The sequence below is a fragment of the Genypterus blacodes genome, unplaced genomic scaffold, assembly GCF_046128005.1.
Source record: "Genypterus blacodes isolate CSIRO-AG114 ecotype Tasmania unplaced genomic scaffold, CSIRO-AGI_Gbla_v1 ptg000053l_1, whole genome shotgun sequence".
Classification (NCBI taxonomy): domain Eukaryota; kingdom Metazoa; phylum Chordata; class Actinopteri; order Ophidiiformes; family Ophidiidae; genus Genypterus; species Genypterus blacodes.
The window spans coordinates 4,466,094-4,482,032 of NW_027466865.1; the positions used below are offsets into that span (position 1 = coordinate 4,466,094).

Consider the following 15,939-nt stretch of genomic DNA (forward strand, 5'->3'; position numbering starts at 1 on the left):
TTTTTCTCATTTTTCTATTCCATCATTGTTTTTCTTCACCTCTTTTTTCTTAATTTTCAATTCTATCGTTATTTTTCTTCACCTTTTTTCCTCAATGTTCAATTCTATCATTCTTTTTCTTCATCTCTTTTTCTCGTTTATCCAATCTATCGTTCTTTTCTTCACCTCCTTCTCGAAGAACGACAGAAAAGAAAAACAAGACAATAAAGGTGAAGAAAAAGACAGAGAAAAAGGAGTTGAATCTGAACTGGGATGAACTGATCTTTATATCTATGTTACATTACACAAGGTTATACTTAAGAATTCTTGTACAAAACATCTGGCAGCCCACCCGTCACTTACCAAAAACAAGAACAAACAACAAGGAGACAAAGGTTTAATCAAGAGTTGACCCACACAACCATTTGCAACCAGTTACAGGAAAACATTTCGGAATATCAAATTAAACAGCTTTTGTATGCCTCATACAAATATGTCATGTACCAAATTAATCTGTTCAGGGTGGAAATGGCTATAGCCAATACTGATAGAGACTCCCTCCTGAACCAAAATAATACCTCACAGTATAGGCATTATGGGGCAAATCACAAAGCACCACATGGTGGCACTATAAACACACAAAAAAAACATGATCACTTCTTAGTCAGCTCATGGGCAAACTTTACATTGAAGGCCACTGAATTTTTCAATACCCTTCTACGAAACATGGAGCAACTATGGAGCTGAAAACATAACCTCCTTGACGTTTGAAGCTTCTCTGAGGAACAACAGTGACTCCCAGCAGACCTTTCACTGGTGCTGCAGCTGCAGACTGTTGATGAACACAGTTTGCAGCTCGTTGATGTCATCAGTAGCCTCTATAGGGATGCTTAACCTGTCAGATGAGCTCGCTGGCCCAGCAGGTGAGTCATATACCTGGCCAATGCTGCCAATATAGCAGTCCCCAAAGCCTCCCACAGCACCCTGCAGGTGTTCATACGGTTCAAGATAGTGTTGCTGCAGGGACAGGCGGTTGCAGTCCTGAGTCTGGTGCTGCCTGTGATGCAGGTGGAGGCGGTGCTCTGGCCCAGGACTGTGACAGGGACTATGTGACGGGCTGTGGGGCATCAAGCAGGTTTGCAGGCAGCTATTCTTCCGCACACCCCTATATAGGTCGAGCCGGGCAATCAGCGGCTTGCCAATGTTGATGCTTTTGGTCCAGTGGACGGGATCGTCGTCCATGGAGGTGAAAGTGCCTTCAAGGCACACAGTGAAGACCAGCTCCTCCTGTTGTAGACGAGGAGGGAAGAAGGATGGAAAGTGGGGAAAAAGGACAAATGTTTTTTTTTATTATACAGTAGAAGAGATCAATGTTGGGCACTATTTGAAGAGAATCACACAATGATCACTGAATCAGGATCATGGAGTCATTTCAACTGTGTGTCATCTACATAACAATGATAGAAAATATTGATGCAACCAATATTACCCAGCATGCAAACAGAGAACAGGATGGGCCGAAGAACTGAACCCTGAGGTACACCACATTATGAAGGAACTTATTGCTCTATCACCTATTAGGTTAGACTGATTTGTTATATATAAAATACATTAATAACAACACTTCTTAATTTGAAAAACACATCAATCTTCTTTGTCGTCTTGTCAAGATGAAAATAAAAGAGCACTATGCACAAGAGTGTTGACGTTTACCTTGAGCTTCTGCAGAGAGCTCAGCCTGGTGTACAGGCAGTGCTGCGGCAGGCTGCTGGACAGGAGGTAGATTCCAGTCTCCTCTGGAGTCTCTCGGTTCATCTCTTTGGGATCCACATCAAGATCCTGTAGAAAGGAGAGGAAATATTTGGCAGTGATGGAAGCACACATAGAGTATATAATGACACGTTTATTTATCTTCGTTGTCTAGATGTAAGTGGAGCATCGTCTGGCTGTTGTTGCAAAGTATCAGTTTCATAGTTGTCAGAAAAAAGAGTATCCATCAGCCCTCAGCCCACACAGCTGACTGACACCATGAACATAACACCAACTCCAGAAGCACAGAGCTAATAAGGAGAAAAGTCTAACAGAGCTGCAACAAAAGAAAAAGGCAAAAAACATGAATTCGGAAATTCTGATAATTTATTCATTGTCAGCAGACCCAGTGTCGCTGTTTGGTCATTCTAGGAGCGATTATTTGAAAATACATGTTAGTATTTTCTCTTCAATGAAACCGCATATATAATTCTTGTGTTAATATGTGTAACTTTTGGAATCTGCAACATATGCAACATTTGTAGTTTTGGCCATCAATATTGGAGTTCAACAGCCTTACTCAAGGACATTTCAACAGTTGAATGAAGGTTTTCACTTTCACTGCTGGATGACCTAATTTTGAATCCGGGTAATAAATGTGTGTATATTTAAGTCAGGTTTAAAGTATTTCTCAGATTTTCTTTCAAGTTCTCTCCCTCTAAAAAGGTAAGCAGGAAAAAGGGCTCTTCAAGGGTCAGTTCACCCAAACCTGACCGACACATGCTCACAATTACCTCTAAAGATAGTTTCACTTTCTGATATTTTGACATATCTGCACACTAAAGGTGAATTTTGGCGTGCGAACTAGCTAAAGATGCACTTTCAGCCCCATCGAGACCACAGCTAGTGTGCTATGAATGGCATTTTTCCTTTTGCAACATGATGTGCAAGGGATCTGACCTGTGAGAAGTCGGTGACTTGAGCCTGACAGAAGGACATGTCCTCAGGCTTCTTGACGATGTTGGTGTAAATGACGAGCACGTTGGAGAACTCTGCAGCAAAGCCCAACTTGATCTGAGCCCCACAGTCAAAGTCCAGACACATACTCTCAGGGAGCTCTGGTACAAAAAAACACAACAGCTGCTTGTAAAGTGCCACAAACTCATATACTACACATTTAAAAACTTGCTCATGTTGAAAAACACACTAACAACTGTCATTGCTTTCTCCCGGTGGCCAACAATAATGTAGTCTGTAATGGAAACAGCAGAGTCAGATATTCCTCGCAGATTTTGTTCTTGTTTTAGACTTAAACATTGCCAGGATGCAGGTACAGCTTATGAAGTACAGGAAGCATTAAGTTTGTACTCGTATCTCACCGTGAGCTTTGGCCCACAGGCGGCTGTGGGTCTGGGCGAGATCAGCGGTGTCAGCGGGCAGAACGGGATCAGTCAGCGCTCTCCTCTCTGATAGGCTACTGCGGATCTCCAGAGCCTGCTTCCCCTTTGTAGCATCAAACTGGCCCATGTCTGGACACAACACAATCACACATCAAATCCTAAACTCACTGACCTGAGTATGATTTGCACCTACAAAGACAAGCTGGGCACAGAGTCCAACATAGTGAGAAGTTTATTATGGGATCCTTACATTGTCAGATATTACAGTTCCTCCATTCTCCCACAAACATTCATGCCCACGCTATATTAAATAGTTAACTTGTATCGAAAGCGCTATACCCATGAAGCAATTCTGCTATACTGTATATAAGTAAAAGATAACTCCTAATTTGAAAATGTTGCCTAAAATGGATTAGGCCCGCAGAAATTAAATGTGGTTACTGTGGTTTACTAGTGATTACTAGAGACCTATTTGTACTTGAATTATTGCTTACTTTATTAATTAATCAATGAATTAATTACCTGATCTGGTGCCCAATTCAGCCTAACTAACCAAGTATTACTGATCCTCTCTTACCCTCTGCAACTCTGTCCAGCAACACTGTAATCTTCTCATCGTCAAGCAGCCGCTTCTTCAAAAACTTCACAAACACGCCGTTGGTGAAACCACTAGAGCTCAACTCAAACGCCTCAGCGTCTTGGCAACTTCACAGGAACATGGAGGATAAAACAGAAAAAGTGTGAGTGTGGGGGGTTAACAGTTTAACTGTATATAAATCCTTATTTTAATTATAATAAATTTAATAGTTACAGTTACAATAGTATAAAAGACTTACGTAGCATATCCAAAGACAATGTTGGCTGTCACTCTCAGTATAATGTTTGGAGTGCTCTCATCATGAACATTCCTGTAAAATAAAATAAAATAAAATAAAATAAAATAAAATAAAATAAAATAAAATAAAATAAAATAAAATAAAATAAAATAAAATAAAATAAAATAAAATAAAATAAAATGTCAGCTCTATTCCTGCAACTTGTGATGGAGGTAAAGCAGTGAGGTGCTGACTGGAATCCTCACCTCTTCCTGCACATGTCCAGCAGGAACACATTAAGGCCTGTCTCCTTCTCCTGCATCAGTTTGAGGATGCTCTGCACACACAGACAGTTAGCTGACCGGTATGGGTTGGGTGCATCTACTGGCACCATGAAACTGTTGCCGTAGTTTTCGTACCCATGGCCAGCATAGTACAGCAGACCTAGATGCCAAAGAAAGGAGAACTTCACTGAATAATCTATTTAAAAACCTGAAACAAAGAGGGTGGTGTTCTATCTATTCAATGTTGATGGAACATTTACACGCTGGCGTAACACAATGTATAACTGATGACCTTGGTAAAGTTAAGTAGGTCACTCTAGATGTGATCATGGTGTTTACATGACATTTGAAAGAATTGTATTTATTATTTTATTGGACTATAATCATGTTGTGTTGAATAACCTTTTGATGACCTTTTAATGACCAAACTAGGCCGTTTACATGTATGTGAGGTTCTTACTCTAATGTGTGCCATGTCAGTGACGGGACAAAACAGAACTATAAAGGATCTACAGCATACCAACATACCATAGACTCCTTTGTGAAGCAGCAACAGGAACTCTTCAACAGCGTTTCTCATCTCAGACTCTGTGAGGTCCAGCAGTGAAACCACCTTGAAGTTCAGCTGGTGCAGGAGGTTGGTGAGGTCGTATACATCCACCATGGGAGCTTTGAGCTGCGGGTGGTTCTGGTAGGACAGATTACCAATCAGCAGGGCGACTTTGTCAGTCGCTGAGATGGGACAAGGGAAAGGCATAAATATAAAGTGATACGCTGTGTGAGGCAAAGGACTGATACTGTACTGAACAAGACAGAACATACAGAACAATACCAAAGTAAAAAAATCTGAGAGCGCAAATAAGAGTGCATTGTGGCTTTAATTTAGTGATAGAGTTTAGTAGTTGAGGTTAAATGCTGTGTTAGAGAAAGGTGGTCATCGTCTATTTTAAGTTATAGTTTGTGGTGTTTGTCACATCTTTATTCCAGCATTCATGTTGTGAAGCAGACTAACCACAGATCACTAAAATCTTTTCACAAATATATGACAACAAGTAGAGGATCAACAGCCTGATACTCATTACATTTGAGTTATTCTCTCACAATTCACATAAAGAAAAGCATTGTGATGCACTTACCATAAAGTTGTTCTGGAATACTATTTAAGAGGAATTCATTGGGACCTGAAATTGTAAAACCAAAGTGAAAACACAGTGCGAAGATAATATGTCAAGTTAGGAGAAATAATGAAATGAAATTTTAAAAACTGTTAATAACAGTTATACTTACTTGCCCCAAGGGCGTAAAAATCATCTAAGGAAACAAAAACAAAAAAATATTTATTTACTTAGTATTTCATATTTCAGTGTTAGAAATCATTTGTTTTCATTCTGAAAGAACTGATCTGCCACCGTTAGTATAAGTGATCATTTCCTGTAATCTCACCAATTAATCAGAATTACAGTAAAATGGGCAAACAAAATATTGAAATAAATAAAACACATAAAACACCTGTGGATCAAATCCCATGAGCCCTCTGCTGGTTAATATTTGCAATAGAACCCGACCGATACTGGGTTTTTGAGGTCAATACCAATACACAATTTCTAGGAAAATAAGATTGCAATACATTTTTCTTTACAAGTTAAGCAAAGAAAATTATTGTAAATATTAGAGTTTAAATATTAACAAATACAATTACAATATATTAAATGTTAATTCATTCAAAAAAGGGTCAAAGTAAAATGCAGCAAATAACACATCAATGTACTGCAACTTTGTTATTTATATTTGCCAATGTTTACCCAATGCAGTGGTTCTCAAACTGTAGTGCATGTTACCACTTGTGGTAATGAAACTTTTTTGCAGAGAATCAAACCTTTGGAATTTGTGGTAATTCTGATGTCTGTTCTGTTGATTCCTATTGTCAAACATGCACACGCTTTTCTGTGATTTCCTCTCGACTTGGTGTCTCATCGATGAGGTGGTACTTACTGGAGATGTTTAGTTTTGCTCAGAGGTGGTGCATGGTACAAAAAGGTTGAGAACCACTGCACTATAAGCCAATATCGGTCAGGTTCTAGATGATAGGATACAAACCTCCACCGTGACCAACATGCATTTGTAGGAACAATTCAGTGCTTGGGTTTGTTATTAGTGAAAGTTATGATTAAGATTTGCATGCAGCGAGGTCTAATGACTGCTGTAGAGGCAGTCACGGCCTGAATGATATCAACTCTACCTTCGGTGCACTCCACTGCCCCTGCTAACTGGACAGATATCCTTGGGGCTTTCAGTCAAGAACAAAAACAAATTATCACTTAAAATTGTAGATGTGGGTTAACTGTGTGGGAAGCAAAACAATTACAAACCAAGATGCTGTATCCAAGAAATCATGCTTTGAAGTCTCCCTTGACAGGCCGCAGCATAAGGTCAGATGGGACACTCGGCTTTACTTTGTGTTTACATGGGTGGATAATGCATATATTCAAGACAGGTAGGAGTATGGAGTGAACGAACTGAAGGACCTATGCAACTGTGAGGTTGTGATGAAGACATGAAACATAATGCAGTGTGACATACCTATCACCACGACAGCTTCATTGGTCCACACTCTCTCTCTACTACTGCTGCTGATGATCTCACAGCAATACTTCCCATGGTGATCCTGCATCACATGAGGAATCTGAAATGTAGACACTCGTTTAGATTGGTTTCCTCAAACACGAAACAGATTAGGTAGAGCTTCTCTTCATACTTTAATTATCATTATTTACAGACAAGTTGAAAGTCTTGTTAAGTGCGCAATAGCAACAAATTAATGAAATCTCAACTCCATCTCTCAATCAACTAGTTGCCATGCTGTGCTTTGTAACCTTTAAATGATGGTAGATGGAGATCCATGGTACAAAAACGCTGTAGTTTAAGTAGTAGTAATAGTGACAACATCAACACACATACAGTCTCTCTAACAGCATCGCCTCACCATGTGTTTCCTCTTTGTGGCATTGGGGATTGGGACTTTGTTTCTATGCCACTGGTAGCGAGGGATCGGCCTTCCCAGGGCTCCACACTCCAGCTGCAAGCTTTCACCAACATGCAGCTGCTGCGACTGTGGCTGAATCACCACCTTCAGCTGACCCTCCTGAAAATGACAGCCCTGTCCTGGTTGGAGAGAAGACATTGTCTCTCAACCATCAAGTCTGACTGATGGACATCTCCTCTATGTAAAACTGGAAAGCTCCGTCTGCGGCAGGTGAATTCACCCACAATGTGCAAAGGGGCACTACCACGACCCTTTGTCATGTACAGGAGACATCATGCCATGTTATTAGAAATGTGACTTCAGTGGTTGTTCATGTTGCTCAGTGTCTGCTGGATGCCTACCCTGGTAATTACTGGAAACATGTTACAGCTTTAGACAGGTGCTCAGTTCCCACAGGAATCTATTATTCTACCTGATAGTGAGGTAAACATGTCCTCTCCCCAGAAAGAATTAGCATTGGTGGCTCACCGTAAGACGAGACATTCAGGACGTCCACCTGTGCCCACTGGCTGAATTCAAAGGCATCTTCACAGTTGACTCTACAGATGTAAAAGCCGGCGTCCTTTTGCTGGACAGTATTTATGATCAGGTCTTGAGAGACGCTGTTGGGCACCTAGGGTTGTCAAAAGTGAATGACATTTACTAATATGCAGGACATGTAGCGATGGAAATACCTCCTGTTCCAGTCCAGAGGAAGTAGACTCATCATCATCATCATCATCATCATCATCATCATCATTTTGTGCAGTCTCTCCTTACTTCATATTCTTCCAATTTTACTTGTCATAATTTTACTTATATTATTTTAACTAATATTTTATACTTTTACCTTTCACTGTCAGGAATCTGAACATTCAATCAAATCAATTGAAAACCTGTTCATATTAAATGACGCAGCTTTGTATCTGAACAGGTCTGCAGTTAAATGCAATGCAATACTTGAGATTCTGCATCACGATAATGGAACTAATAAAGGATCATGTGATCCTGATGTGGATCTGGACACAGTGGAAAAAAATGCAATCACATCACTTCTAAAAGAAAACTCTCAATACAAAATGGAACCAAGTAAGCGTGTGTGTGTGTGTGTGTGTGTGTGTGTGTGTGTGTGTGTGTGTGTGTGTGTGTGTGTGTGTGTGTGTGTGTAGGGAGTTAGGACTCACCTCCTCCTTGGTCTTAAACCACTGATACTGTACTGGAGGTTTGCCTACAGCGGAGCAGCTGAGACGCAGATTGTGGCCAGATATGAGAGCCACTGACTGAGGCTGAATGAGGATCTGCAGGGCTGAACAGTGAAGAGCTTTGACTGTCAATTCACACTTCATTCCAAATTCAATTTTTTTGGCTGAGATTACACTTGCATTACAAAAACTAGACTAGAAAGACATTTGAAGGACACGTTTGAAGATACATAACAGAATCACCCAAATATGATTTAATAACTCTAAATTCACATGGTACAAATTTCAAGACCCAAACAGAACTGGGAATCATGTTTGATAATCTAAACTGTGTATCAATTATCAATTAATTTCTGATATAACCCTCTAACAGACAAGCGAACACATGGGACTGAAAACAGAAGCTTTTTAGTAGAGATAATAAGCTTCCGTGGAAATGTCAGTGTCGACTCAATAAAATCTGCAATAAATTTCCCATCAATGAAATACAAAGTCCAAAGGTCGGGCCTAGTTTGGGTGTATGACAACATAAAGCCAAATCTGGCCGCCACAATGTTTTACCTGATGGTTTCAGACACTGGAGCGCCTCTGAGTTGCCCAGAGTTTGGAGGTAGTCCAGCAGGTTGCCCATGGTGCAGCCTCGCTCTCCCATCAGCCTCAGCAGCGTGCGACTCGGGCTGCCCTCCAGATCCAGCACCTTCAGAGAGCACATCTCCATCTCATCTGAGCTGGTGGATCAAACACATTAGAGATGAGCATACACATGTAAATATCATACACTGTTCTATTAAAACTGAAGCACCAGAAAACAAGAAAATAGAAAAGATCTGTCAATAAATATGTATCAGCGATAATGTGATACTGTATATGCAATGCTGTGTGTTAGCTGGTGGGGTTTTGATAAAAATGGGGCTTTCATAAAAATAGTAAGTATATAGTATGTTGTGTATTTAGATTTGAAGGGGACAGGAAGTTGTTAATTAGTTTTCCTAGTGTGTACTGTTATACTGGAATATGTGTTGAATTACCTCAGTTGCTTGAGGTTCAAGTCTATATAAACGCATCCATAACATGTCTACACCAACATGTAACAACATGTAATTCAGATTCATATCTTCATTCTTAAACAGCCAGAGTCTCCGCTTGTTGTCACTCAGAGTGCAGTGACATATCAGCAAGGGTGAGCAGATGTGAATCATACCTCAATACTTTATGTTGCCTTTAAATCCAGCTGTGCCGGTCTTTTTTATTACACTGAATTAATCTCCACTCCACAATAATCAGACATAAAGAGCTGCAGCCGGTTCATTCTGAGATTTGCAAAAGCGAAACAACAATTGCACCCATACATTCAGTGCATCCTACCTAACTCTGAAGCGTCTGTCACTGCCGACCAACTCTCCCAGTCTGCGCCATCCTGTCTTTGCACGACTCTTGTCCAGCAACTCGCAGAGTTTCCTCAGCAGCGGCTCCCTCAGGAAGTTGATGTTGGCGGAGCGGTCCGGTAGTTCCGACATGTCAGCGTCTCATCAAGAGTCTCATGAACGATATGTGGCTGCTGAAAAAGCCACCGGTCCGACATGAAGTTTAGTTTCCTTCAACAATAGGCGCACTTCCTGTAAATTGGCGCTCAGCGACACACCTACATGTTTCCGATCACAGCCGCGCACTGAAACCGCCAAAGATCGTCTATGCGTCAAGATAAACTACTGTAGACACTTTGAGACTTGTCAATTGTATGAAACTTTTTTTTATTAGAATATGATGATTACAAAATTACTGTTCTTTGCATTAAACAATTACGCAAGAACGTGTTAATAATAATTTTGTGTGGAAAACTTGTTAGTAGTTTAAGTGTAGAAAAGGTTTATTTTATTTTATTTCCATTTTTAGTTTTATTGGCAAAGCTTTATATTCACAAACTTCTGTTCATTACCTCTGTCTTAAATCAAACTTGTTTTGAAAAATTTCAAACGCGGTAATTCTATTTCTGTTGTAGTGTATTAATGTATTTATTGTGAAGTGAGACATCTCACACTCCTGCCACGCTCAGGTGAGTGTGACGTCACGACACATTCCATATTATTGTGTGGCTCGTCCCTCCTGCGGCCCATCGGCGTATGGGAAATCACCTGGAGTCACTTCCTTCCTCTCTGCGGTCCAGTGTGATTACCAGGGGAAAATGACTTGTATTCATCACATTTACGTGGGTGTATGAAGTGAGTAAACAATGTATGTTTATATTTAGTGTGTGTCTCATTCATATGTTTCTCTCGGCGCTGGGATAGACGCAATTGTTAATAATTTTTAACATTTTTTTTTAATTTTATTTAGTTGACTGTAAATTAGCTGCAGGCGCACCTTCAATTTCACCTTCAAACAGTGTAACGCAATGCCATATTCAAGGAAGCCTAATTATTACATTTAACAGTAGTTTGTTTTACGTTGGAAGTTCGTCAGTTATTCAGTACAATGCAATAACAGTTTATAAATATCTATCTAAGTTTTAACGCTTAAGTGCAAGCAAAAATAATTTAAATGATAAATAATAATGTTTCTTAAAAAAAAAAGTAAGGCGAGCTCGTATTACAGCTTAGAGGTTAGGGACCATCGAGAAGGTGCCATCTTAAATAAAAACTGGCACTACATTTAAAATACTTTCAGTTATTGGTTTACACCATATTGACTGTAACATTGGTCACCATTCTACAAGAAACCATTTAACCATTTAAATAATCCCACTTGGTCAGAGTTGTATTTCTACATGTTCTACAAAACCAATTAAATCAAATCCACTTATCCACATCAGACTTTTTAAGTATGTCAAGGCCTAGCCTACCAACATATACAACAAGAGGCCTTTTCACTCTAAGAGCAGTTTGAGGTTTGGATACTTGTGTTTGGTATGTCCCTTTGCCTCAGTGTTGAATGAGCAATCATCTTATTTAAATGTTTAGACAAGGACACATATTTTTTGATACTATCTGAATTGATAAAGCAAGGTTAAGGCATCAAGCCTCCCTTAAAATGTTCCTTGCTCTTGAGATCCTGTTACAATGTGTCAGAGTTTGTATCGCAGCATTCAAGTAAACATGTCAACACTGTTGTTACAAAAACAACAGAAAAAACAGTTACAAGGTCAAAGCTAGTGAGGGTGTTGTTCTCACACTTGAAAGTGACTAATTGCATCAAAGCATTTTAAAGTCGTGATACAATATAATAATAACAGGGAGAGAGTCATAAATTTACAAATCTGAAAGAGTGTAAACTTGCATGCTGGTCACTCCCAACAAATCAAACAGACTGGAGTAACTTTCCATGGAGTGGACAAATCAGTGTTACTGCAGTCTACTGATGCCTGAAACAAACATGCATTTTGTCCTTTTTAAGATCAAATTATGATTAAAGTAAGCAACTAAACCTCATCTATACTCTTTTTTGCTGCAGTTTGAAGCTGTGTGGTGTCAAACCTAATGACTGGTACTTCTAGTAATTCTCGTGCTTTTAACAGTATATGGTGTTACATCTGCACACGATGGCTGCATATTGACTGTAGAATACGTTTGGACCTTGACGGCAAGTTGTTTTCCCCTCATATCTCTTTGTTTGCGGTGAAAACAGGACGCGCAGTCAACACTTGAGTTTACGCCAACTCAAGTTGGTGATGTCGCTTCCTTTTTGCAGTGCAAACACAGTGTGACACTTTGTGCCAGGATGAGGAGAGATGGCGGTGCTGTGCTGCTGTTACTGCTCTCTGTGGTTACACGGTGCTACAGTAAGTCAGAGCAATGATCATTATGTTAAATCCTATTGGTATCATCAGACGTGGGAAGCAACTGATAAGATTCATGTTAGCACTAAGTAGTTCCTCTTTCTCTATTTTCAAGTATAAAATGTTGTACTTTTTACTCCATATTATTCAACATGAGATAAACTGGAAATCTTATTATTTCTGTCTTCCCCTCATACTTGTCTTTGTTTACTAGGTGCGTCTCCACCAGGCAAACCAGTCCTCGTCAGCTGTAGGTCCCCAGAGAAAGAGACATTTACCTGCTGGTGGGAGCCAGGTTCTGATGGGGGGCTGTCGACTAAGCACCGCCTGTACTACGACAGAGAAGAGTAGGTCCACTTCAGTCCCAGTCACAAAGAATCTGGCACGTTAAGGCTGAATGCTCGTGAAAGTCAAAGTGGAGTGGACAGTGGAAAACTACCAGCTCCCTCATTCATACGCTTATGCTCAGTCAGCTGAGAGCAAATCTGTGTTGCTGAGCAAATAACCCCTTGATCGCTTTACCTGTGTGACCTTTGCTCTCTGTGAATTACAGAACAGATGGACACACAGTGGCCACATTATTAAAAACACCTGTACAGTCTAATACAGTACAGGATTGTACACGAAGCACAGCACCACTAACTATGGCTAAAACAATTACCATTTAATTTAATACCATCATACACACCTAATCAAGTGTTTGCTCATGTCTCACTGTGTCTGCTTGCAGTCTGGAGGGAACATATGAGTGTCCGGATTACCAGTCAGCAGGGAGGAACTCTTGCTTCTTCGACAAGAAGCACACCTTTATCTGGGTCACCTACAGCCTGAGAGTGGTGGCCTCAAACAGCCTGGGGAACGCCACGTCCGACCCCTTAGACGTGGATGTCATGTATATCAGTAAGACTCACCTCCAAGACAAACAGGATGTGGATGAGAGCCATAAATGAATTGAAAGTTCATTCAGATTCTTGTTTGTAGGTTCAGTGAGTTGGTTCCGGCAAATAAATCAAAGGTATCTTTGGTTGATTCAGCAAATGATTGCTTAATCAGCTTGTGATGAGATAACAGTATGTACATACATGAGGAGTACATGAGGAGTAATTTCAAAAAACCAGAACAAACTGAGGAGGAACTGGTTGGGGCTCAGTGGAACTCTCTTTTGTCAGTAGTCACACATGACTTTTACATGTTGTACAAAGAGTGAAGTCTCTGTCAAAATCGTGAATTTGTATTCAGGTTTGCTTTAATCAGGTTTTTAGGAGTCTAAACTTGCGATTAAAATAATGAATGAAAGTATTTGCCACATTGAGGATCGACACACAGCCTGTAGGAGCCCTCCGTTGCATGTTACGTTCTCTCAGATGTGCTTTTTGTGCTCCACAGTGCAGCCCGACGCTCCTGAGAAGGTCACACTGCTTGTGGAGGAGGGAGAGGAAAGTCCGTATCTCCAAATCAGATGGGAGCCTCCCCATGGTACAGACACGCGATCCGGCTGGGTCACCATTACTTACCAAGTGAGAGTCAAAGAGGATAAAAGCAACAAGTGGGAGGTGAGTGGAATTAAAAGAATTTGCCAGATTTTGCTCATATCAAGCCTGTATCAGTCAAAAGTAATGTGAAATATCAGCATGAAAATCAAACGCGGTAATGGAAATGGTGCTTGGTTCCAAACTCTGACATAGAACGCAAAAGGGAAAATCTGCTCCTATAAAGTCCAAAAAGTGGAAGATGTGGAACCACGACATCCTGTCTCAGATGAAAACAAGTCACTATGACAATGATTTCAAGATAATAACTTAGTAACCTATTAAAATTCCCAACATTGGCATTAAAGCAAAGGGCCATTTGGGCAAAAATGTCAATACAGAGCAATTATAAGTATATAAGTACAAGTATTTTTTGACCTGCCTGTGATCTTAGTCTAGCTACACATACACAAGGTGATCATGTGATATCTGAATGTTCCTGTTCTAGGAGTACATGTCTGGTAAACAGAGCCATTTCGTCCTGTACGGCCTTCACCCTGGTGCCGTGTACATGGTGCAGGTACGCTGTCAACTAGACCACAGCAAGTGGAGTGAATGGAGCAACGCCACCTACAGGAAAATCCCCGAGTGTGAGTCTCAAAGGTTCTTGGCTCCATTCTTGGCATTAGAGAAAATGTTCGAAATCCTAATGATTGAACGTGTCTTTTTATTAAGACAATCAGAACGGGGGACACCTTGAGTTGCTGGCCTCCATCCTCTGTGCTGTTGCATTTACAGCAATAATGTGTGTCTTGATCAAGAAGAGGAAATGGTATGCATGTCCTTCACACACACGCACGCACGCACGCACGCACGCACAGTCTGAATTATGAATATTTGTTTCAGTGTTAGACTGTGTCTTCTGCCTCCTGTTCCTGGTCCAAAGATAAGAGACTTTGACACTCAACTTATCAAGGTAACAATGTCTGTTATTCATTTCCATCATATCTTAAGTTTAAGTTGTGTCAGTGGTGATAACAGAGACACCATGCTGTACTTTTGCAGCACCATGAAGATATCAGCTCCCTGATCAACAACCCGAGCTTCCCTCCTATCGCGGCCTGGAAAGATCAGATGGAGGATCTAAGTGTGTTGGACAATGATGACGGCGCTCTGCAAAACTATGAGACGAGCTTAATTGTTCAAAATGGCTTCAATTCAAGCGCAGAGATTCAAACGAAAGAATCAGCTCTTTGCCTCAACGATTGTGAGGCAGAGGGAAGCAAAATGGAACCGGCTGCATTTATGAAAAATAGATCCTTGGTAAACAGTGGTTATGTGGACATTGAGAGACAAGAGAACATACAGGAGGCTGATGGCAGACAGGAGGACTACAGTAAGGTGAGCGGGGCCAATAGAGACAATTTGCTCTTCCTCCAGAGAGAAAGTGTCTCACTCAGCACTTCCTGTGGCGACAAGGGGATCTGCTATGTTGACCGCACCAATCAGAAGCAAAAGAACGCTCACACAACTAAACGCACAAACGCAGATGTGTGTGCAGACGTCCCCGACAGTGGATATGTGGACGTCTCTTTACCTCCTCATCATCCTGCACCCAGGCTAGGCTCTGATATACCTTGAACATAGAAATGTAATGCAAAGCGACTGGGCGGCTTCTTTTGCTGAGTTCAGAAGAGAATTAATTCACGCTATATCTTTCAAAGCAAGATATAGGACCAACATGGCTGTTTTATAACTACTCCACATATGCATCAAAGCATCTTTAGGGGTCAACAATGACTAACTTATTTTTAAGGCCGAAAAGAAAGACCAGAGCAGTTGTTGCAGCTTGGTTGTGTTTATTTATACTACTTTATTTATATGTGTACAAAGTCAAGAGTGTTGCATTTTATACAGTGGAATAAAATGCATTTATATAACAGTTGAGTTTGCAGATAGTGGATTTATTTTCCACAGGAATATGTAATGTATAGTGCATTCTTGCCTTCTACCGCCGTGTTTTTGCATTGATCCTTTGATTTGCTGCACATTTGTCATGAACAGTCGGGTTATATCTTCATTTACCATATAAACATAAATACTGTTCAAGTCAATGTGTGAAAGAATATTCTCGCATCCTATCTGAGTCCACCAGGATGAAACAACACTTTCATAATTAGCTTTTTGTGAGCATTGATGATGTTCCTGTTACCCTTCACGGCTCACTAATAACCAAAACGTTCTTTT

The 15,939-nt window shown here is 40.5% G+C and overlaps 2 protein-coding genes across 5 annotated transcripts; one reads left to right on the forward strand and one right to left on the reverse strand.

Annotated features, from left to right (window-relative positions):
- Positions 1-623: 623 nt before the first annotated feature.
- Positions 624-10,112, reverse strand: malt1 (MALT paracaspase 1). Of its 2 annotated transcripts, XM_076151020.1 has the most exons (17): positions 9,817-10,112; positions 9,013-9,179; positions 8,434-8,555; positions 7,739-7,883; positions 7,211-7,389; positions 6,808-6,910; positions 6,467-6,514; positions 5,515-5,538; positions 5,364-5,408; positions 4,756-4,959; positions 4,210-4,387; positions 3,965-4,036; positions 3,706-3,833; positions 3,108-3,257; positions 2,689-2,846; positions 1,693-1,818; positions 624-1,266 (listed from the first exon to the last, which is right to left on the reverse strand). In XM_076151020.1, exons 1-17 carry the CDS (start codon positions 9,966-9,968, stop codon positions 790-792), a joined length of 2,478 nt encoding a protein of 825 aa, XP_076007135.1. In that variant the 5' UTR covers positions 9,969-10,112; the 3' UTR covers positions 624-789. The 2 variants fall into 2 exon arrangements, with proteins under 2 accessions (XP_076007135.1, XP_076007136.1); XM_076151021.1 differs by lacking the exon at positions 6,467-6,514.
- Positions 10,113-10,571: 459 nt separating this feature from the next.
- prlrb (prolactin receptor b) lies at positions 10,572-15,634 on the forward strand. Of its 3 annotated transcripts, none has more exons than XM_076150830.1 (9): positions 10,572-10,670; positions 12,136-12,226; positions 12,438-12,570; positions 12,954-13,123; positions 13,610-13,776; positions 14,201-14,342; positions 14,428-14,524; positions 14,599-14,668; positions 14,758-15,634. In XM_076150830.1, the coding sequence occupies exons 2-9, from the start codon at positions 12,166-12,168 to the stop codon at positions 15,331-15,333; spliced, it is 1,416 nt and encodes a 471-aa protein (XP_076006945.1). In that variant the 5' UTR covers positions 10,572-10,670; positions 12,136-12,165; the 3' UTR covers positions 15,334-15,634. The 3 variants fall into 3 exon arrangements, with proteins under 3 accessions (XP_076006945.1, XP_076006943.1, XP_076006942.1); XM_076150828.1 differs by having other exon boundaries at positions 10,574-10,670; positions 12,073-12,226; XM_076150827.1 differs by lacking the exon at positions 10,572-10,670 and having other exon boundaries at positions 12,068-12,226.
- Positions 15,635-15,939: the final 305 nt, after the last annotated feature.